The sequence below is a fragment of the Manduca sexta genome, chromosome 6, assembly GCF_014839805.1.
Source record: "Manduca sexta isolate Smith_Timp_Sample1 chromosome 6, JHU_Msex_v1.0, whole genome shotgun sequence".
NCBI lineage: Eukaryota > Metazoa > Arthropoda > Insecta > Lepidoptera > Sphingidae > Manduca > Manduca sexta.
The window spans coordinates 10,867,764-10,888,675 of NC_051120.1; the positions used below are offsets into that span (position 1 = coordinate 10,867,764).

At 38.5% G+C, this 20,912-nt stretch overlaps 1 protein-coding gene across 2 annotated transcripts; it reads right to left on the reverse strand.

Annotated features, from left to right (window-relative positions):
* Positions 1-324: 324 nt before the first annotated feature.
* On the reverse strand, positions 325-20,798 carry LOC115453227 (protein krasavietz). 2 transcript variants are annotated; one of them, XM_037446316.1, is made up of 11 exons: positions 20,451-20,798; positions 20,044-20,115; positions 11,568-11,744; positions 11,030-11,130; positions 5,446-5,511; positions 4,629-4,701; positions 3,524-3,689; positions 2,228-2,471; positions 1,530-1,676; positions 1,034-1,229; positions 325-601 (listed from the first exon to the last, which is right to left on the reverse strand). In XM_037446316.1, exons 2-11 carry the CDS (start codon positions 20,102-20,104, stop codon positions 573-575), a joined length of 1,260 nt encoding a protein of 419 aa, XP_037302213.1. In that variant the 5' UTR covers positions 20,105-20,115; positions 20,451-20,798; the 3' UTR covers positions 325-572. The 2 variants fall into 2 exon arrangements, with proteins under 2 accessions (XP_037302213.1, XP_037302219.1); XM_037446322.1 differs by lacking the exon at positions 20,451-20,798 and adding an exon at positions 20,257-20,275.
* Between the last annotated feature and the right edge of the window lie 114 nt (positions 20,799-20,912).

Genomic DNA, 20,912 nt, shown 5'->3' on the forward strand with positions numbered 1-20,912 from the left:
TTTTGTGACTCAGAACCGTTGCTCAATAGCGTCGTTTTTTGTGCATTTAAAAGGGGTGAATGAATTAAAGGGGTGGTAAGAATGGAAATTTAATTGATCAAATTTAGTGTTTATATATGTATAATCGATAGTAGTTTCAATACACATCTAGTTTATTATATGGAAACCTTATTTCGAGATATTCAAAGTTTTGTAAATATAGTTTTGTATGTAAAACTGAGATAGAAAAACTCTCCGCTTTTTTTATCGTAGCACGGCAGTAGTATAATATTACCTCATATGTTAATTGCTTAACCACTATTTTAACACAATAAAACACCAACAGCGTGTTACCACCATTTATTGGAATTTTACTAAAAAAATTGAATAAAAAATATTTTAGGTTTGAATTCATTGTTGCATGTAAGTCGACATGAATACTATACAGCTGTAGAAAAGGTGTCGCGCGCCGCCTCTTGCAGCTCCAACGTTTACTTTATTATTATACATTATTATTGTGGGGCGCGCGTCTGTCTGTGTTGGAAACATTATGCATGGGGTGTCTGTTGTCAGTCTCACTCGCTGCTCTTAAACTAATCATCGTCTTCGCCGCTCTCGGACTCTGAAATTAACATTATTGTATTAACTATATATAATTTCTCCCAAATGTATAATGAAATCGCGCACTTTTCGTTGTAGAGGTTAAGTACTAATGTTAAGTTTTATTCCATATTTTGAAGCTTTCCAGTTTTGTGGATGAAATTCCAGTCTGGGGCCCCACTCTGACAATACAATATTTAAGTTGTTTGCAAGTTGCGTTTAGTATGCAGGCTACTTTAATTTTTTTTATTGCATCAGAATGACGTGTTAAGCAAGCCAGTCGCCTGATGGTAATGGATACGACTGCAAATAAATAGTAGCAACACCACACAAAACAGCATTACACAGCATTTCACTGTGCTCGTCACACTGAGGCAACATGTAAGTCTAAATGCCCAGTAATTAGGTTGATCCCAACGTAATAGTGTACATAAGCGCGTGCGCAAGTTCTCACCTTCCTCGGCGCTCTGCAGCCACTCGACGAACTTCTTCATCTGGTCGAGGAACATCATCTTGCCCTTGGTGGAGTTAGGCTCGCGGTACCACTTGAGGATCACCTCCTCCGACAGTACATTAGTCTTGTACAGCATCACCACCAGCTTGCTGAACGCGCGCATGAAGTTCATGTTCTCGTAGCAGTACTCTTGTACCTGCAATGCACTTTGTTGCATGAGTCTCCTAAATGTGAAAGCATTTCTTGATGAAAATTCTCATTGAAAATTCTGCAATTTTCATCAGTTACTATCAAATTATTTATTATTATTTTTAAATGTTTTAATTAGAATTGCTTAGACAAAAAAAGTTGAGCAACAAACCGATCATTGCAAACAAATGTCTATTTCAAAAGCATACCAAAATGTACGTAGTATTGGCTGATGTTTGTGTATATTCATGCATTGCAACTTCCAACCTACTGTGTCATTATCAAATGTTAATAAAACCAATCTCACCTTGGTCAGCAGCGCCAGTTCAGCCTTGGCGGACTGCGCGAACGCCTCCAGCAGCGGCGTGTACTGGCGCAAGTGTTTCGCAGCCTGCTCGGCCAGCAGCTCCTCCTTCTTGTTCCACTCGCTGCGGGACATCACACACTGCCAGATCTATAACAACCGGTCAACCTATTACGACAAATCTTGCAACAAAACAGGATATTAGAGTATGTTTAGAGAGAATCAGGCTGCCGTATCGGCATTGCGTTCGCATGTAAACGAAGCTAGCTGCGCACCGTTCGAAATACTCGGCCGGAGCGCGCCCGCGACGTTCTCATGCGATGCTTGGACTCGTCATCGGTTATCATCATAAAGAGAAAGTGATATGTTTGTGAATGTCGATTAAGCAGATCGATACCCAAAGATGACTAACCAGAAAAAAAGTAGGAACACTAATTCAGTACCTCCACTTTTTTAGAAATCATAATTATCAATTGTTTTTGATGTAATATTATGGATCGCGAACGAGCAATTGAGACCCAATGGTAAATGTTCGCAGCTGCCCATAGTATCCTAAAGTTAACACAACCACAATTTGAAAGTTTGTTCCTTACTTGGTTGTTTGGTAGTTATCAAATATGCTCAATTTGTACTGTGGATCTATGGGGTGATCGGTAGACGATGATATTTTTGTACGTTACTGTTTGTATGATTGTACTCACGATGGCGATGACCTCGTGGTCGGGTATGGCGTGTTTGTGCGCCATGTCGCGCAGGTCCTGTATGAGGTCGCGCACAGGCTTGTCGTCGGCGAGGTCGTCCTGCAGCGCGGCGGTGAGGTCGCGGCGCGCCTCCTGCGAGGCCTGCGCGCGGTGCAGGCGCAGCAGTTCGGCCAGCCCGCGCGCGCCGAACGACGCCGCCAGCGCCTCCTCGCTGCGCCGGTTCAGCGGCAGGAACTCCAGCAGTCTGCACCACAACCACAACAAATTATATACATCGGTATTATGCATCACTATAAATATAAACTTTAAAACTTTGAACACATGTTAGTTCGGCAGTAAAATAAACGAAACAAGTACATTGTGTTAAAACCTATCCTCTTTATCGTTTGCGGGCTCTCCATCATAGGAAAATCTAAAACTTATACCCAATATCATAATAACGTTTTGTAAAAGATCACTATTTCGTATACATTAGTAAGTTAGTCAGTGAAACATCCATGCATTCCCTACATCAGCTATTCACCTACAATTATATTTAGGTAACACATGTAGCACCATTAATGACGCCGCTGCGAGACGCACAGCGAGCCAGTACATGAGGCGTCGATCTACCCGCGACACTGATCGGGCTGAACAACGAACAATCAGCCCGACATGTGCGTGTCGGGGATGCCAATAACAATGTTGTTTAGAGATCAACATTAATATTTTAATTACTATTTATGTAATAATTGAGATACGAAGTGAGGTACTTTTCTACTGGTCAATTAAATACTTTTTAACTGATAGAAAGTTGAGATTTCATAATGTTACGATATACTAAGGCCAGTTTTACAATGTTCCAAAGTAAATTTTATGCATCAGTTAATATGCTCACTAACGCTCAGTGCACTCTTTTATAATTTATTTGGGTGCTTAACTTCTGTATGTGGCCGCCTTGAAGTATTGTCTTTTAAATTTTTAACAACATGAACATTTCAACTCTCATTTTCCCAAATACATAAAAAAAGTACATAGAACCTTGTAATTTTAAGCCAATGAATTTATAGAAAGGTATATTGGCTTAAGATTTAATATGACGAAATTTTAAAGGCCGAAATATCCATGCATATTAATTATTTTTACGTTTTTTCTTTCAACTGCGAGAACTAATCACTAACTAGACGTGAATTTAAATTCTTTACTTGCCAATACTTGTTTAGTTACCCAGATTAAAGGTGAAACAAAATGTATGAAAAATGGACCTTAAGCTATAACCTTAAGCTTCAAGAACAACCCATGCATCACGCCACACACCTGCCTTCAAGCTGTCCTCGTCGCAGCGCCGCGATGAGCGAGGCGACGCCGCGCTCCTGCTTCACTGTGGTGAACACCTCCAGGACAAACTCCAGCGCCAGGTTGTCCTTCAGGAGATGCTCATTGACCAGCACCAACAGCACGGCGGGCGGCACGCAACCGTTACCTGCAAAAACATGGCAATGTTAGACAACTGTGCGTTTTGTCATATTTTTTTTTACTACACAATAAACTAATTAATGTAAAGATGGATTAGGGTTTGAGTATCTTTTTGCATTGCTGTGCAAACAGTGAAGAGCTATATGACTAGAGGAATTAAGTGTGTGTTACCAATCTTAAAGACATGAAACTATCAAGTAAAGTGCTATAAAATAATATAATATCACTATAATGAACTTAATCAAAACATTGTCTCAAAAAATCTTCTGACAAAAAAAGTACAATACATTGGAAAATACTGTTTATTGGTAAGTCTTTGAAAATTTCTACTGTTTCCAATTGAATGCATAACAATGTAGTGTGGTTAGTGTGACCGCGCAATACATGAATACAGCGCGAGACCACTTCACCCAGTTGATGTGGCACAACTTCGACACCGAACCACGCAACGTGCATAGTCCGGCTCTAATAGTGTGCGAATGATCGTTACTTGTATCCTTTTCGTTTAGTTGATTTAACTAATCACTATTTCGCTACTTCCATGGATAAGTTTCATAAAGCAATAGCTATAGACAAAACATTGAGTAACCGCCATTTCAAATAAACTATTTTAATAGCTTTTTGCGATCTATCTCAATAAAGGACCAACCAGAACAAAAAAAATACATTTTCAAATGAATTATTATGAATGATTAATTTTCGAAATCGGATTGAACATTAAGATGGATCGTTCATTGAAGACGGCTGATTGTCTTTTGTTAGCAAATTTATTGGCATGTACACAAAACTTTAGAGGATTGACGTCAGAAATGATGGAGTGTCGTAAAAAAATTAACAAAAAGCTTCTGTAACACATTGTTAAGTGTGTTGCGCCAACGCAACATTTTAAATAGGACAAAGAAGGTGGACAAGTACTAAGTGATTGTTATTATTTTTATATACATACCGATCCACAGCGCGGTCATGCGCGCCAGTTTGATGCGCTGAAGAGGCTCGAAACCCTTCAGATACACCAAGACCTGCGGCAAACGACGATAACATTTATATTGTTGGAATGTATTTAGAATAGCGCGAAAATTACCAGAGAACTAAACCATAACTACCCATATTTTTTTGTATGAGATAACATATAATCGCACTATAAGGGCCAATATCATTGAGCAATATCAAAGATTACTTATACTAGCTACAATGTCCCAACGAAACAACAGTGTTTGCATGCTACTGCTTGATGGAAGAAATAAACACTGCAGAAAAACCCTTCACCAACCTAACACCACGTTCGTTCCCTCTGGTAATAAGTCGCATATTATTTTGCTGTTTTTTGTTAGTAATGTAGAGCGGCCAGTGTGATCGTACGCCGGTGTGCGCCGGCGCACGAGGATGTTCCGCGCGATACTCTCGCACACTTCGACACCGAGCCACGCACTGAACCTGGCCCGGCTCTAATCGTGTGCACAATTACATTATAAAACTAGCACAGATCTTAAAATGTAAATTAATTTCAAAATAATAGTCTTAAGTTTAAATGGTTTTAAGTAGTCACTGTTAGCTAAATCAAGGTTGATTTTCTTTTTAATAAAGTCTTGCAGTTGTTTTTATATAAGATATGTAAAGCAGCCCTGTATAATTATTGTCTTAAAACAATAAAGCTCAAAGAAACAATTATTTTATGTTAAAATTTTTGCTATATTAGCCAAAGATATATCAAAATTTATATTATTAGTTCACAGTATATCAATAATATTAGTTTCGGACCATACCTTTTTCATTTCTTCCTCGAACATCTTCTCGAGGTATTTGTACCGACGCATCAGTTTCACGAATACCTGCAAACGGACATACACATGTATCGTAACACATACAAACAGACATTATCCCATTGTGTTTAGTATAGTAAATCAGTATAGATTGAACGAGAAAGGGTTTCTCAACATTGAGTTCAGGACTCTAGCCGTTTTTTTCATCATTTTATTTCGTGTACTACAGGCGTAGGACGTAGCAAAACCTTTGTAATGTCGACAGCCACCAATAAAGTCTACTTAGAAACCTTTACGCAATTATCTATATATATAAAAATGAATTGCTGTTCGTTAGTCTCGCTAAAACTCGAGAACGGCTGAACGGATTTATCTTATCTTGGTCTTGAATTATTCGTGGAGGTCTAGGGAAGATTTAAAAGGTGAGAAAAATTCGAATAATTGCCGGGAAAATCCTCAAAACAGCATTTTTCTATTTCCCATACAAATGTTTTCTAAATAAAATGGAGAGTCAATTTGTAATTTATTACCGCTGCATAAAGTTCAAATTCGCGTGCGCGTTGGAGGATCTAATATCGCGTTCTGAAACTCAACAAAAGTGAAAGTGAATCGCGAACGCGACAAAATTGCATAGTCTCAATATACATAGTACATAAATAGTGGTCGGCTTCGAGAAACTCAATTTTAGCTAACTTCAGTTGTTAATCGATACTATTATATAAAGCTGAAGAGTTTGTTTGTTTGTTTGTTTGTTTGTTTGTTTGAACGCGCTAATCTCAGGAACTACCGGTCCAAACTGAAAAATTCTTTTTGCGTTGGATAGCCCTATGTTCGTGGAGTGCTATAGGCTATATATCATCACGCTATACCCAATAGGAGCGGAGCAGTAATGCCTAACCTCAGGAACTACCGGTCCGAACTGAAAAATTCTTTTTGCGTTGGATAGCCCTTTGTTCGTGGAGTGCTATAGGCTATATATCATCACGCTATACCCTATAGGAGCGGAGCAGTAATGGTTAATCTCAGGAACTACCGGTCCAACTGAAAAATTCTTTTTGCGTTGGATAGCCTGTTAGTCGAGGAGTGCTATAGGCTATATATCATCACGCTATACCCAATAGGAGCAGAGCAGTAATGGCTAATCTCAGGAACTACCGGTTCGAACTGAAAAATTAGTTTTGTGTTGGATAGCCCTTTGTTCCTGGAGTGCTATAGGTTATATATCGTCAGGCTATGACCAATAGGAGCGGAGCAGTAATGAAACATGATGCAAAAACGGGGACAATTTATTAGTTTTGAGAGCTTCTGTTGCGTGCGCTGCGTAAACGGTTAAAGTTATGCAACAATAATGTATGACGGGATTGTTCCTCTTAAAAGTTTTACAAAATTATATCATAAAACAAAGTCCCCGCTGCATCGGTCTGCCCGAACGTGTTAAACTCAAAACTACCCAACGTATTAGGATAAAATTTGGTATGGAGACGGTTTGAGACCCTGGGAAGAACATAGGCTCCCGGGAAAATATATAGCGTGACTTTTATAACGGAAAACTTTAGCCCGACTAACTTTATAACGCGGGCGGAGCCGCGGGCAAAAGCTAGTGTATTATATAAATGCCAGTTAAAGGGAAGATTTACTGTGGTATATAAATTGCGGCGGATTATTTATTTAACGCGTTTTTTATGTTTTTTTTTTTTAGGTTTGAATCAGGATAATGATGCATTGTGAAATATATAAGTATTCCATGAACTACGAATAAAACTGACAAACTTGTAATGTACTTGATCGCAATACAATATGATACTCAAATTTAGTGGTCCTATAATGATAGTGTAATAATTAGTGTTTACAAATATAATAAACGATACTATATGCGATATTTTGCAAAGTGTCATACATCGTTACGTCATCGTATACAACATTATATAGTTATATCAAAGACTTCTAAGATTATATAGAGCGGACATTGGAATGATAATTCTATAAAAATTTTGCGTTCATGCGGTGGTCATTAAATCTACAGTAAAATAGCAAAATACCTATATAAAATATTCCAATTTTTTCCATATGTTGATTTGCATGTTTTAAATGCACATATTAGCATATTTCCTGTAAATATTTTGTTTTTGTATTAATATCTAAGGACGCTGTGACATCTCGTCACTCGGAAATTGGGTAAACCAATGGGTAATTTTTGGAGCACAAATTTGGTCCCGATGTCCAATCTATAACTATACTGTTTAATATCCTACCTATTATTATTTTAGAGATATAGTTAAAATATAAGAGATTTTATTTCATTCAAATACCTTCGAAAATAAGCAGACCTTACAACAGAAGATACTTAGTCTGGCCATAAATACTGTTACACTTAATTATAAAAAAATATTACATTTGAATTTCGAATCTGTCATTTTTATACGATTGTTCATTGTGTTTTCTCATTTTGGCGCCAATACATTGTAAAATATTTTGCGATATTAAAATGGTGTGGGGTGATAAAGAGAACCGAATCGCTGTGATAGCATTACACAAAGTAGGTATGGAGCCAAATGCAATTTTTAAAACTCTCCATACACTTGGTATTAGTAAAATGTTTGTGTACCGGGCTATTAATAGGTACAATGAGACCTCCTCTGTTTGTGACAGACCGTATTTTAAAAGATGACTTAGGACTTGCAGCCTATAAGAGACGCACTGGCCATTTCTTAACTGATAATTTAAAGAAGAATAGGGTGGTAAAATCGAAACAACTACTGAAGCGGTACGCAAAGGGAGGTCACAGAAAAATTTTGTTTACGGATGAGAAAATTTTTACAATTGAGCAACATTTTAACAAACAAAATGACCGTATTTATGCTCAAAGCTCTAAGGAAGCTTCCCAATTAGTCGACAGAGTGCAACGTGGACATTATCCGACTTCAGTGATGGTTTGGTGGGGTGTTAGCTATGAAGGAGTGACTGAGCCATATTTTTGTGAAAAAGGTATCAAAACATCGGCACAAGTGTATCAAGATACCATTCTTGAGAAGGTAGTTAAGCCCCTTAACATCACCATGTTCAATAACCAAGTATGGTCCTTCCAGCAAGACTCGGCGCCGGGTCATAAAGCTCGGTCCACGCAGTCTTGGTTGGAATCGAACGTTTCGGACTTCATCAGAGCTGAAGACTGGCCGTCGTCTAGTCCCGATCTTAATCCGCTGGATTATGATTTGTGGTCAGTTTTAGAGAGTACAGCTTGCTCTAAACGCCATGATAATTTGAGTCCCTAAAACAATCTATACGATTGGCAGTGAAGAATTTTCCCATGGAAAGAGTGCGTGCTTCTATTGATAACTGGCCTCATCGTTTAAAGGACTGTATTGCAGCCAATGGAGACCACTTCGAATAAGCTTTTATATTTTTAATTGTTTTATATTTATGTATTAAACTGACACACTGTAAAAGTAATAAATGTTATTTGCAGTTAACAATTTTCTTTTTTCTTTATTACAATATTTATGGCAAGACTAGGTATATTGTAATTACCAACTGTCATACTTAACAGAATGGCCCCTTGGAAAAACTAATAAGGTCCTCTAAACGGTGACGTTTGACAAATTTGGTAATCCCGACCCTCCGAGGGGATCGAGAAACTCACCGCTCAGCCACATGGGAAAACGAACTCTTTAGCGAGAATTAACGCGATTCTTAAGCGGAATCTATATATATAAAAATGAATTGTTGTTCGTTAGTCTCGCTAAAACTCGAGAACGGCTGAACGGATTTATCTTATCTTGGTCTTGAATTATTCGTGGAGGTCTAGGGAAGATTTAAAAGGTGAGAAAAATTCGAATAATTGCCGGGAAAATCCTCAAAACAGCATTTTTCTATTTCCCATACAAATGTTTTCTAAATAAAATGGAGAGTCAATTTGTAATTTATTACCGCTGCATAAAGTTCAAATTCGCGTGCGCGTTGGAGGATCTAATATCGCGTTCTGAAACTCAACAAAAGTGAAAGTGAATCGCGAACGCGACAAAATTGCATAGTCTCAATATACATAGTACATAAATAGTGGTCGGCTTCGAGAAACTCAATTTTAGCTAACTTCAGTTGTTAATCGATACTATTATATAAAGCTGAAGAGTTTGTTTGTTTGTTTGAACGCGCTAATCTCAGGAACTACCGGTCCAAACTGAAAAATTCTTTTTGCGTTGGATAGCCCTATGTTCGTGGAGTGCTATAGGCTATATATCATCACGCTATACCCAATAGGAGCGGAGCAGTAATGCCTAACCTCAGGAACTACCGGTCCGAACTGAAAAATTCTTTTGCGTTGGATAGCCCTTTGTTCGTGGAGTGCTATAGGCTATATATCATCACGCTATACCCTATAGGAGCGGAGCAGTAATGGTTAATCTCAGGAACTACCGGTCCAACAGAAAAATTCTTTTGCGTTGGATAGCCTTTTATTCGTGGAGTGCTATAGGCTATATATCATCACGCTATACCCAATAGGAGCAGAGCAGTAATGGCTAATCTCAGGAACTACCGGTTCGAACTGAAAAATATTTTTGTGTTGGATAGCCCTTTGTTCCTGGAGTGCTATAGGTTATATATCGTCAGGCTATGACCAATAGGAGCGGAGCAGTAATGAAACATGATGCAAAAACGGGGACAATTTATTAGTTTTGAGAGCTTCTGTTGCGTGCGCTGCGTAAACGGTTAAAGTTATGCAACAATAATGTATGACGGGATTGTTCCTCTTAAAAGTTTTACAAAATTATATCATAAAACAAAGTCCCCGCTGCATCGGTCTGCCCGAACGTGTTAAACTCAAAAACTACCCAACGTATTAGGATAAAATTTGGTATGGAGACGGTTTGAGACCCTGGGAAGAACATAGGCTCCCGGGAAAATATATAGCGTGACTTTTATAACGGAAAACTTTAGCCCGACTAACTTTATAACGCGGGCGGAGCCGTGGGCAAAAGCTAGTTTCCAATAAATAAATTATCAAAATAGTGATCATTAAAGTACACCATGTCGCTCTTACTAGTAATTTCCTTTGCTTAACATATCAGATACATTGAAGTATCTTAACCAACCGTAAATACATCTGATACCAGTGGCGAAGGGACCATACAACCCGATTCCTGCCGGCTTCCCTTTCGTAATTAATATAAAATCTAATTATCATTAAACGATTTGCAAACCGTATTTCTGCATATTAGTACCTATATGTTGTGTCGGGTTTCTTTTCGGTGACTGCCTAAGTGGCGTAGTTGTACTTCATTCGCGGTACGACAGCGCTCTAAGGTCCTGGGTTCGAATCCCGGGTCGGGCAGTTATATTTGGGTTTTTCTGCTCAGTATCAGCCCGGAGTTTGGAATTCGTACCCGATATGGCGATAGGTTCGCCACTATCACATCATTGGACGGAACACACTTGGCGAAAAGTGGGTGCCTTGGTTGCGCATCTGCATACCCCTTCGGGGATAAATGCGTGATATTGTATGTGTGTCGATTTCTTTTCGGAAAATCCCATCCTACGCTACTGCCTGATAGGTGTACTTTTCATAATTCTAGCACCAATAATTCCTCACCTGTTCGAAGTTGCGCATGGTGTCCATGTCCTCATTAGCGGCGAATATGCACATGCTGGTCTTCGGCGTGTCGCCGTCCATCGACACCGACCCACCGGGCACTGCGTACAACACTAACGTTACATATCGACATCGATGCGGGATAGTGATGGGATGTAGGGAGGTAACATCAGGTGTGAACGAACGATGTTGTCGATCATGTGTGTCAGGACTCTAGCCAGTTGTTTCATCATTTAGAATAGGTACTTATAGTTCTTTTGAATTGGTTTACAAAGAGAAACATAAATGTTTGTCATTTCCATACTCATTTCTTAAACCTTACAGAATTACTAATCCATGTTTTTTATAAAATTTTCTTTACCATCAAACTAGGTAGAATCTAGCCTTAATCTTTAGTAAACTAAAACTCCATCAAAATTTCCCCAACTCTTCACAGCCAATTTAACTTTCATTTGCTTTCACCCTACATATTTCCATACCCTAGTAGACGAGGGCGATGCACAGCAGTGACAGAGTATAGAGTGTGGAGAGTACTCACGCAGCAAGCCGCCCGCGATGAGCACGTCGAATATGACCTCGCCATAGCGGCGGTAGTCGAGCTTGGAGCCGGCGGTGTCTAGGAACTTGTACGCGGCGTCCAGGTCGCCGCCGGCGCGCTCGAGCCCCTGCACAAGCGCGTCGCGGAACCCGTTCGGGTCGTACTTCTCTTTCTCATCTGGAAATAAGGACAACTACATTCAATATCTCTGCCTGCACTGGACAAGTTAGATTGATGGGTAGTTTTTTTTTATTGCTTTGAATGGCGAGACGAGCTTGCCGTTCGCCTGATGGTAAGCGATATGACGGCCCATAAACAGTAGAAACACAATTAAACACCTGAATTACAAAGTATTGTTTGGTATTCCACTGCGGTCACCACCCAAAGACACGTTAAGTCTTATTATGTCCAGTAGTTATAATGGCTACAATGTTATGTTGTTATAGTAGTTAGTGATGTTTCATAAATTTGTTGATCATATAAATTTCATACAAGCTGTATTTCTTGTCATCCTGCCTTCAGAATAAATACTCACGCAATTCAAATACGTATGTACTTAACTATTATAATTTATAAACACTAGATTCTGTACGTTTCACGAAGAAATATTGAGAAAAATGAAGTTTACAATATTTGATCAAAGAAAACTTTTTTATCTTTACTAAAGTAGCCTTGCGCGCATATCTAGTGCGAAACCAAGCATACCAAAAATATCCTAGTTTTTTGTTAAGTACTCTTGTAAGCCAACAGACTTGTATGACGTATGTAACAAAGCGTCATGATACAATTATCGTGCGCGAGCACTTAGCGGGTAATCAGGAAGATGTCCGCGCAAAACAATGATAACAACGACCAAGGTCGCGCCGTCTCGTGACCAAAACAGGTGAACGGTATTTGGTATAGACATTTTGATATAGTTCATTTGCTATAGTTCATAACAACATTAAGAAATTTGATTGGAGGAATTATGCATATTAAATACCTCGCGCATTAATACATTATAAGGGTCAGCCTATAACTATTTACTAATCGCAATTCCTATTATTCAGAAAACTATCAATTTATTAGTCTTACTTCTAAACTTGTTGTAACGAAAAGAGGTGGTTAAGAATTTATTAAATAGCTGTCAATAACATCACCGGTTCCTAGTTTAAACCTTATTAAAAAGCAAGATGGCAGGTTTTAATTTACAGCTGATCAACAAAATTTGTGTTTTAACTAAGCCTAGCTTTGCGAATTTTTTATAAGTAAGACTGTATAATAAATATGTCCTAGGATAGAACCAGAGAACTCAGCACAACTCGTATGTATATCCAATACTATGTCACCTAGGCAGTGTGCAGCGAGTAATCAGTAAAGAAATATCGGTACCTCCCTCTAGTTGCGGAGGCTGTATTATTTTTAAACTATTGATGCATTGTCCTATTTATAGACATCTGAAGCTAGACATACTCAATATAGCGCTTAGTGTCCCACGCTTATTGATTTATCATTCCGGCGGTTCTACATAATAACTACAGCTATATTTAAACATCTCTATTGTATCTGATCGGTATTACGTTTATATATGTATAATGTATTGTTATTTATTAATGCTAAGCGACAATCAATCACACATGAATATTTGTGTTAGAAAAGGATTATACATAACTTGAGATTATTACTAAGATAGAAGTAACATTATCATAGTATCGTTAGGAACATATTGTGTCTATGTATTTGTTAGCATAATGTGCAAACGATTATAATTATTGATACCACGTGTATTTGTAGTCTTGTACCGCGGTAATGATATGCGTGTGTTTTTACACAAACCAGTTATATAGACTGCTCTAGAAAACCAAACCTAAGGTAGTATACTTTGAGTATTTGTTTTTGTCCTTAATTTTAATTAGTTATTGACGAATTGTCACGCAAGCAAAAAATGAGCGCATAATTTTTTAAGTGTTAGTTACGGCATAAGAAGAAACAAAGATGACGTTATTAAAATTAATTGTAGTTCGCAAACAAATTGACAATATCAATATTTAGGTTTGTTCAAATTGTGAAAACAATGCAAAACCAACCCAACGAATAAAATTAATTATTTGTACAACATTTAAGTAACTAATTAAGCATAAACTTTATTCGTATAGATTCTATTGAAAGAAGCATCTTATCTAGTAACAGGAACAGAATACTATTTTCCGTAAACTTAGTGAAGTTCTTCAAGGATCCACATTTCCTATATTACGTAAAACTACAAAAGTGTATCAGAATATATTATATTATAGTTTTTATCGTAACTAAAGCAACCTTGAGTTAAATCACTACCTGGTTGACGCCGGGATCAGTTACTCCGCGGCACAGAGCGTGTTGTGATAACGCGATAACAATAACTGATTGTACATCGTAGATTAAGCTCTGATGGGTATTTAAAGAGTTAGCTAGATATGTATTAATTCGACAGATTGATAGTTTGCCGGCAAAATGATGCATCATATAACTTGGGGTTCTTCAGCGAAGCGTGAAAAATCAATTAGGCAGACCGACATAAATATGCCGACCGTCAGGGGTTTGAGAAAAAAAATGATTAATAATCGGTGCAGAAATCTTTATGGGTGGGCTATGTTCAGCAGTGGACATTCTTTGACTAATGATGAAAGAATTATAGTTTTTACCAAATCATTTTGCGTATAGAATGATCAACCAAATAAACTATGCTTTAAAATGCGTAACGTGTCTTTGTCTATAGATAATGAAACCATCAGTAAAATCTAATAGCTAACTTAATAATTATTTAGCACATTTCTTTACAATCGACGGACACAAACTACGGGAAAAATATATAAAATGGCGGCTGGCAGACTGCAAGTATTGCACGCATCAGAGACTCCCCTACGAAAGCGAAAACCAACCTTACCTCCTATAAACGTTTTCCTCAATCCAACCGCCGAGCTATACATAACCAGAAGCCACATATTTGTCGAGGCAGCGGAAAATTCCGCATTGTACATTTTAGCAGGCATATAAGGCACATACAATGACTCAGCAGTGGAGTACTTGAAAATTGTTTATTAACATTATTTGTAATATTAACGCGATGTCACAAATTGCTATTTTGAAGGCAGTATGTGATTTGAGAACTTGCTGCAAACCTCTATTAGGTGTAATTTTCAGCAAGCAGAAGGTAGTAGGCGTAACATGAAAGCAGGGTTTGAACAATGAATCCCGTGCCTAGACTAAATATTTAAGTAAACCGATCGTTTTGTTGATCTAAACCCCTAAAATCTAATACCCTGACAAACTCCTTATAGTGTGAGACATTGGACAAAATTCGCGTTTTACATCTTGTAGCGGCGTAAAGGTAGACGCCACTGTAGAGGAACAGATGGTTGCGTTCCTCTATAGAGGGGGAAGATTCCCAGTCAGGCAGATGTTGCGCCTGACCGGCCGCGGCCCCTCCGACGGTTCCTATTCGGAGGTGGTATATATGCAACGCGTCGCTCAAATTGTGCAAGCGTGATTCAGGATCGTCGTCGCCATCTATCGTGATTGCTGTGTGATATCACTGTAGTTGCCTCACTGAATCGATCCTCTTGCAGTTCCGGCGATGTTGACAAGATGGCGGTGTATGCATCGATTGTACCGCCACATCACTCCCCCCCGGAGACCGGAGGTCGAAAGTCTTCAGCTCTTCAGTCGAGTCTTCGATGCTAAGCGTATAGCATGTCGGTGCCAGAGAGTAGATGCCCCAGTGCGTCGGGGTGTAGATGTCCCAGTGAGTCGGGATGAAGATGCCCCAGTGAGTCGGGGTGAGATGCCCCAGTGAGTCGGGGTGTTGATGCCCCAGTGAGTCGGGGTGAGATGCCCCAGTGAGTCAGGGGTGTGGTCCCAGTGAGTCGGAACCGTGCGCAATTGGCCCTAGTGAGTCAGGGCTGTGCGCGGTAGTCAGCTCCTTTGAAGCGAAGCTGAGAGTACGATTCCAGTGAGTCGGAATCGATGTTGCGTCCTCTGCGATGAGTTCGGTGCGTCACGTGGCTATACCGCGACAACCGGCGAATGCTGCCCGTAGATGGTCCGGCTGTAGCGCAGTTGTGCCGTGACGTTGGAGCCGAAGTCCGTGCAGGAGTGCCGAAGGTACCAGGCTTGCATTGGCAGCATGCGTGTGGTAACCTTAATGGCGAGTGCTGGCTGGCTGTGCGAAGTGTTGACTGGCTAGGGAAGGAAGTGGCAGATGGCGATGCAGATGCGGCTGGTCTCGTTGATGACGGTGCGATGATGTTCAGCGTCAGGGGTCACCACCTTAGCGGCGTAATTGTTAATTGCCGCTGTAGAGGAACAGATGGTTACGTTCCTCTATGGAAGGGGAAGATTTCCAGTCAGGCAGATGTTGCGCCTGACCGGCCGCGGCCCCTCCGACGGTTCCTATTCGGAGGTGGTATATATGCAACGCGTCGCTCAAATTGTGCAAGCGTGATTCAGGATCGTCGTCGCCATCTATCGTGATTGCTGTGTGATATCACTGTAGTTGCCTCACTGAATCGATCCTCTTGCAGTTCCGGCGATGTTGACAAGATGGCGGTGTATGCATCGATTGTACCGCCACAATCTCAAACTTGATCTTTATAAATACTTGAAAATTACGAGACGTGGCAGCCATCTTGAAGAAACAAAAAGACAAGCGCCAAACTCGGTTCCGGTCGACACGCCGCCGCATGTTGGACGCGGTGCGTGCGAATCGCCTTTGTCCCACATAAACCTAACTGTCACTGTACAGTTACAAAGTTAATGTGCCCGTATATTTTTTATGCACACAAGATGGCCGTTCGAAGATTACAATGAAATTACTGAACATCTTGATGGCATTTAGATTTTAGACGTATGGAGCTTGGATTGAAATTTCTATGTTAAAAGTACCCGTTGTCTTGCGAAACAATATTTTAAATGCGAAAGTTAAACGTTTTGATTGTTTATTACAAGTAGATGCAGAATGCTGCGTACATTTGCAATGGAATTTTAAAAAATGATAATGTTCCGGATATTTCACTAGCTGTGCCCGCGGCTTCACCCGAGTGGATATCAGGGTGTCACGTTTTTCCCGCCTAAATCCCGACCCACGAGATTTTTTTACAACCAAGCGACCTCTTCAACAGTAATCGTTATACATATTTGAGTCAATTTATTGAATGTTAAACCTTCCTCTAGGATTGAACTATATTTCAGTAAAAACCGTACAAAAATCCGTTCAGAAGATTTTGAGAAATTCGACCACATACAGACAGCTTTTGGGGACTTTGTTTTATATTATGTATAGATAGAAGTGCGCAGAAGCTTTAGTACAGAGAATAATTTTCTCGCGAATGGAGCCGCACTGAAAGCAACCAATAAATAATGAGCAGCTTCAAACCATTGCGTTTGGAAACATGAAGTACACAAGAGTTCACTTAAGCGAAAACTTAGAAAGGATTTTTGTTAATTAATCCAAGGATTACGGCATACGAAGACGAGGATAAATTCCTTTGGACATGTTTATTAATTGCTTTATGAATACCAACGCGTTTTACATACAAGAGGGAAAATTATATCCAATAGGTAACTCAATTATTTCATATTACTAATACGTAAACAAACTAATCAGCTTCATGAATATCAGAATAACTTGCATACATTAAGTTGTTTTTCAAATTAATCTAACATAGTCTCAAAGAATTTTTACCTAAAATAGACTGTCGATAGATTCGCCAGCATATCATGGGATGGAATACCAAAAGCTGAGTGCACTAGTTGCATCTCTGGTTTCATCATCGGAGAACGCCGTGCGTGTGGGCTTTTTCCTACAGGGGATGGAATATACAAAACGTTAGATTGCAGACAAAATCAATATCCCATGCCGACGCCAGTGGGCTTGGGGCGAGATGATACACCTATCCCACAGCCGGTCTGTATCATGGCCGGATCGATCGGGAATTATGTCAAGGGCGGTACCAAAACTGGCGAACACTTCAAGACTTTTATTGGCTATCCTTAGGGAGTTGTGCTGTTTTCGGGAATGGGAAATGTTTACTACAAGATGTTATTGCGATGGATGAAGGACGAAGCCTTCGGGTTTAGGAATGTGCGAAGCTTAAGACTTCAGTGTAGGTCATAAAAACAATATGTTCTTTTTGTTTCATATTATCTACTTTCTATTCACAAAGACTAAGTCTTAGTCCGTGAAAGCAAAGCTCTTAAAATAAGTACTCATTATAGAATCCTAAGAGTACTATCTGAAGTATTCGAATATAATTTATCAACTTCTGTTGTGAAAAGTCTTGATACTTGAGACTTACAATAATAATACGAGTTATTTGTTAAAATTGTATCTTATCTACAAAGTTGAGTGCTTTACTGAGGGACATTTTTATAAAGCACTTCTATTGTTATTTTACGTGAGATGTAGATTTAACAGATATAGGGCTTAATCAGAGTTCTGCGAATATTGGGAAGATCATATAAAAAATTATTAATCATGCCATGTTTAGCTAATCTGCCATAAAAAAACAAAATATCAAAGACACCATCGCAAGAAAATTAACTAAACTGTTTATACATATTGAATTTATAAAAACAAAGGGATTTTGAAAATCTTTTTACTAATTGAAAGCTACATTACCCCTGAATGCTCAATTTTTGTATCCCGGGAATGAGTGTAAACTCGCGCAGGGTAAAGCCACGAACAGAATCTAGTAATAAGTACATGCATACTAAAATCATTTTATGTCTGAAATTCGGAGTGCAGTAAATGCGACTGCCAGTAGTAATCGTTGGTTTATTTTTACACGAATGTATTTTTCCTTGTGTTTAATGCAGTTATTAGGAAAAGGCATTTTTTATTTGCTATTTACCTGAAATATGGACTGGGTAATGGAGTTTGCTCAGTTTTTTTTACCTATTGTGTATTTTAAGGGACTACGATAAAATTCTAATATTACGTGCGTTGTCAGCGTATATACTTTTAATCGTAAGACACAATATGTTATTGCCCTAGAGTATTCTAAATAACTTGAAAATGTACTAGAAACATATTTTATTTATAATTGAGTATTTGAATTGGTATCTAAAGTAAACCAAAGTCCACGTCAATAGTTTGCCAAAATCGTAACGCTATGTAGAAACTCTGGTATTGTTTTCATCGCGTAAATTGTAAATCCCGCTTAATTACGTAATCAATATAAGGGCTATAATCCTAAAGAATTACTTACTCTTCATGCGACATTGAGTCTTCGAAAACGTGACGAAGGGCGAGATTTCTTTACGAACATTGCACGAGTTTCTAGAAATTTCGTAACAAGAAATTGGTTAGAATTACAATCCTACAGCCAGAATACAATGAAGATGCTTTAGTTTTTAAATTATTGTATTCTATTGAGTCGATTCGAATGTCCTACGATACTTTTTTATGTTATTGAAGTTATAAGTATGTACTCCATAAATATTGTTTTACAAATAAATTGTACTTTTTTATTTAACTTTGTCTTGTGTAAACAGGTTACAAAATTATATGCTCAAGTACCTAACTCATTTTCCTCACGTGCAGTACTAATTAACAAACTAATAAATAACAAATTTGCGTAAACATCTAAGCTTTGTTTTCCTCAATATGAAAATGTTTATAGTAGGTATTTATTGATGAATTAAATTCTTTGATAACTGAAATGCTTTTCAATTGAGATGATATTGTAAACAAAAATATTGCCCAATATTTCATCATTATTTTTTATACATAATTAACAATAGTTTAAATATACATATAAATATAACATAAAATAATTAAATATTTCGATTTCATTATTGTTGGCAATTGAAAAAATATATAATTTGAATACCAACTATGTGCAAACAGTATATTAGTAATGTTTACTCCAAAATTCAAACATTATTTAGAAATTGTGGTCTACCTAGAAGGTAATGTTACTATTAACAATACAAGGAAAACATGCAAAACTATTCTTCACACTTCTTTGTTAAAATAAAGTGAACAGCTGTTCAAAGTTAAACATTTACTTTTAAAAGTGTGACTACATTAATGAGGGTGGCCTAAAAAGTTGTTTATTCTATTGATGCCAAATATTGTATTTATTTGTGTGTTTCTAACCGTCAGCGACGCAATAACAAGACCGTATGAATTCCACAAACGCAAGTATTGAAAACCTTGTGAAATCGAATACAAATCGGGCAAGTGGTAAAGTGGGTCAAGAAGCGGCGGGCGATTTAGAACCTTTGTACTACTCGTTGTAGCGTAGAGGATGTGCACAGGGCACAGCGCCTAGTGCCAAGCACATGCTCCCCACACTGCGTTGATGGCGATGCATGACCTACATAGCGACCTGATCGGTGCCAGAACATGTCCGCGCCGCGCGAGCTTCCTCCGACGGCCCACGGCCAAGGTGAACGCAGTTAGCGTCCATCGTGCCAATATTTCAACATTTCATAACAATTAATAACAAAATCTTACCTCTTTTTCTGGTCTTGATCCGTTGACCCGATAATACTGGTTTTTCTACCTTCTGACTCATACAATATATTGCTGAAAAGAAAACACGTGGCGATTAATAAGAGTAAAAGGTGGCTAATGTAAGGTCATCGGCCGCTGGCTACCGCCGCGCCACGCAACACCGTCCCTAAACTCAGCCCTTTGCCCTATTATGGCGTCCGCACGCGTTCCTACCTCCACTCGCTGCAAATGTGGCGGATAACCCGAATATCCCGAAGGCAGACACTATATATGAGAGTTGTGATAACGACTTCACCTGGCTATGACTCAGCAAGGAACAAGAAGTTTCGATTCCAAAACTTCACAAACACTAAACGACGCGTTCGAGCCTAATTACAATGCAACTTATATCGTACACTAGTACTTACATATTGACAGGTTATGTAGGAGCCTTTTACTCCTTTTCCGAGTTCTCTAGGACTGCGCCTGTTCAGAAAAGAAAGAAACGCTGCGACGGTCTCTATTCCCTTGTGCTAGAGACAACGTGTATGGAGTCGCCGGATTTCCGGTGCTATACTTGTGATCGATTCAAATGAATTGAAAAAGTTTATTTCTAGTTAACTTTTAGACTAGTCCTATATAGATAAACAGCTTTGGATGTTATATAAATAATTAGAATTGCATAAAAGTCAAAATACAGGAAGATTTAAAGCTTCAGCAAGATGTTAGTTGGTGATAGAAAACAAAGAACAAAAAATTTTTTATTCAAAAAATGAACACAAGAAAAGCATCAATAAAAATAAAATTATTTTCAAAGACCTCACAATAAATTTGATAAATTTTGTGATGCTTATTTAAAAAAACATAATTTGATGGAAATGTATTTGACT

Coding starts and splice junctions, on each gene's coding strand:
- LOC115453227 (XM_037446316.1), bottom strand. CDS start 20,104: ATGAGTCAGAAGGTAGAAAAACCAGTATTATCGGGTCAACGGATCAAG. Junction 11,745..20,043: donor GATCAAGACCAGAAAAAGAG/GTAAGATTTTGT, acceptor CCTTATTTCCAG/ATGAGAAAGAGAAGTACGAC. Junction 11,131..11,567: donor CATCGCGGGCGGCTTGCTGC/GTGAGTACTCTC, acceptor TGTTGTACGCAG/TGCCCGGTGGGTCGGTGTCG.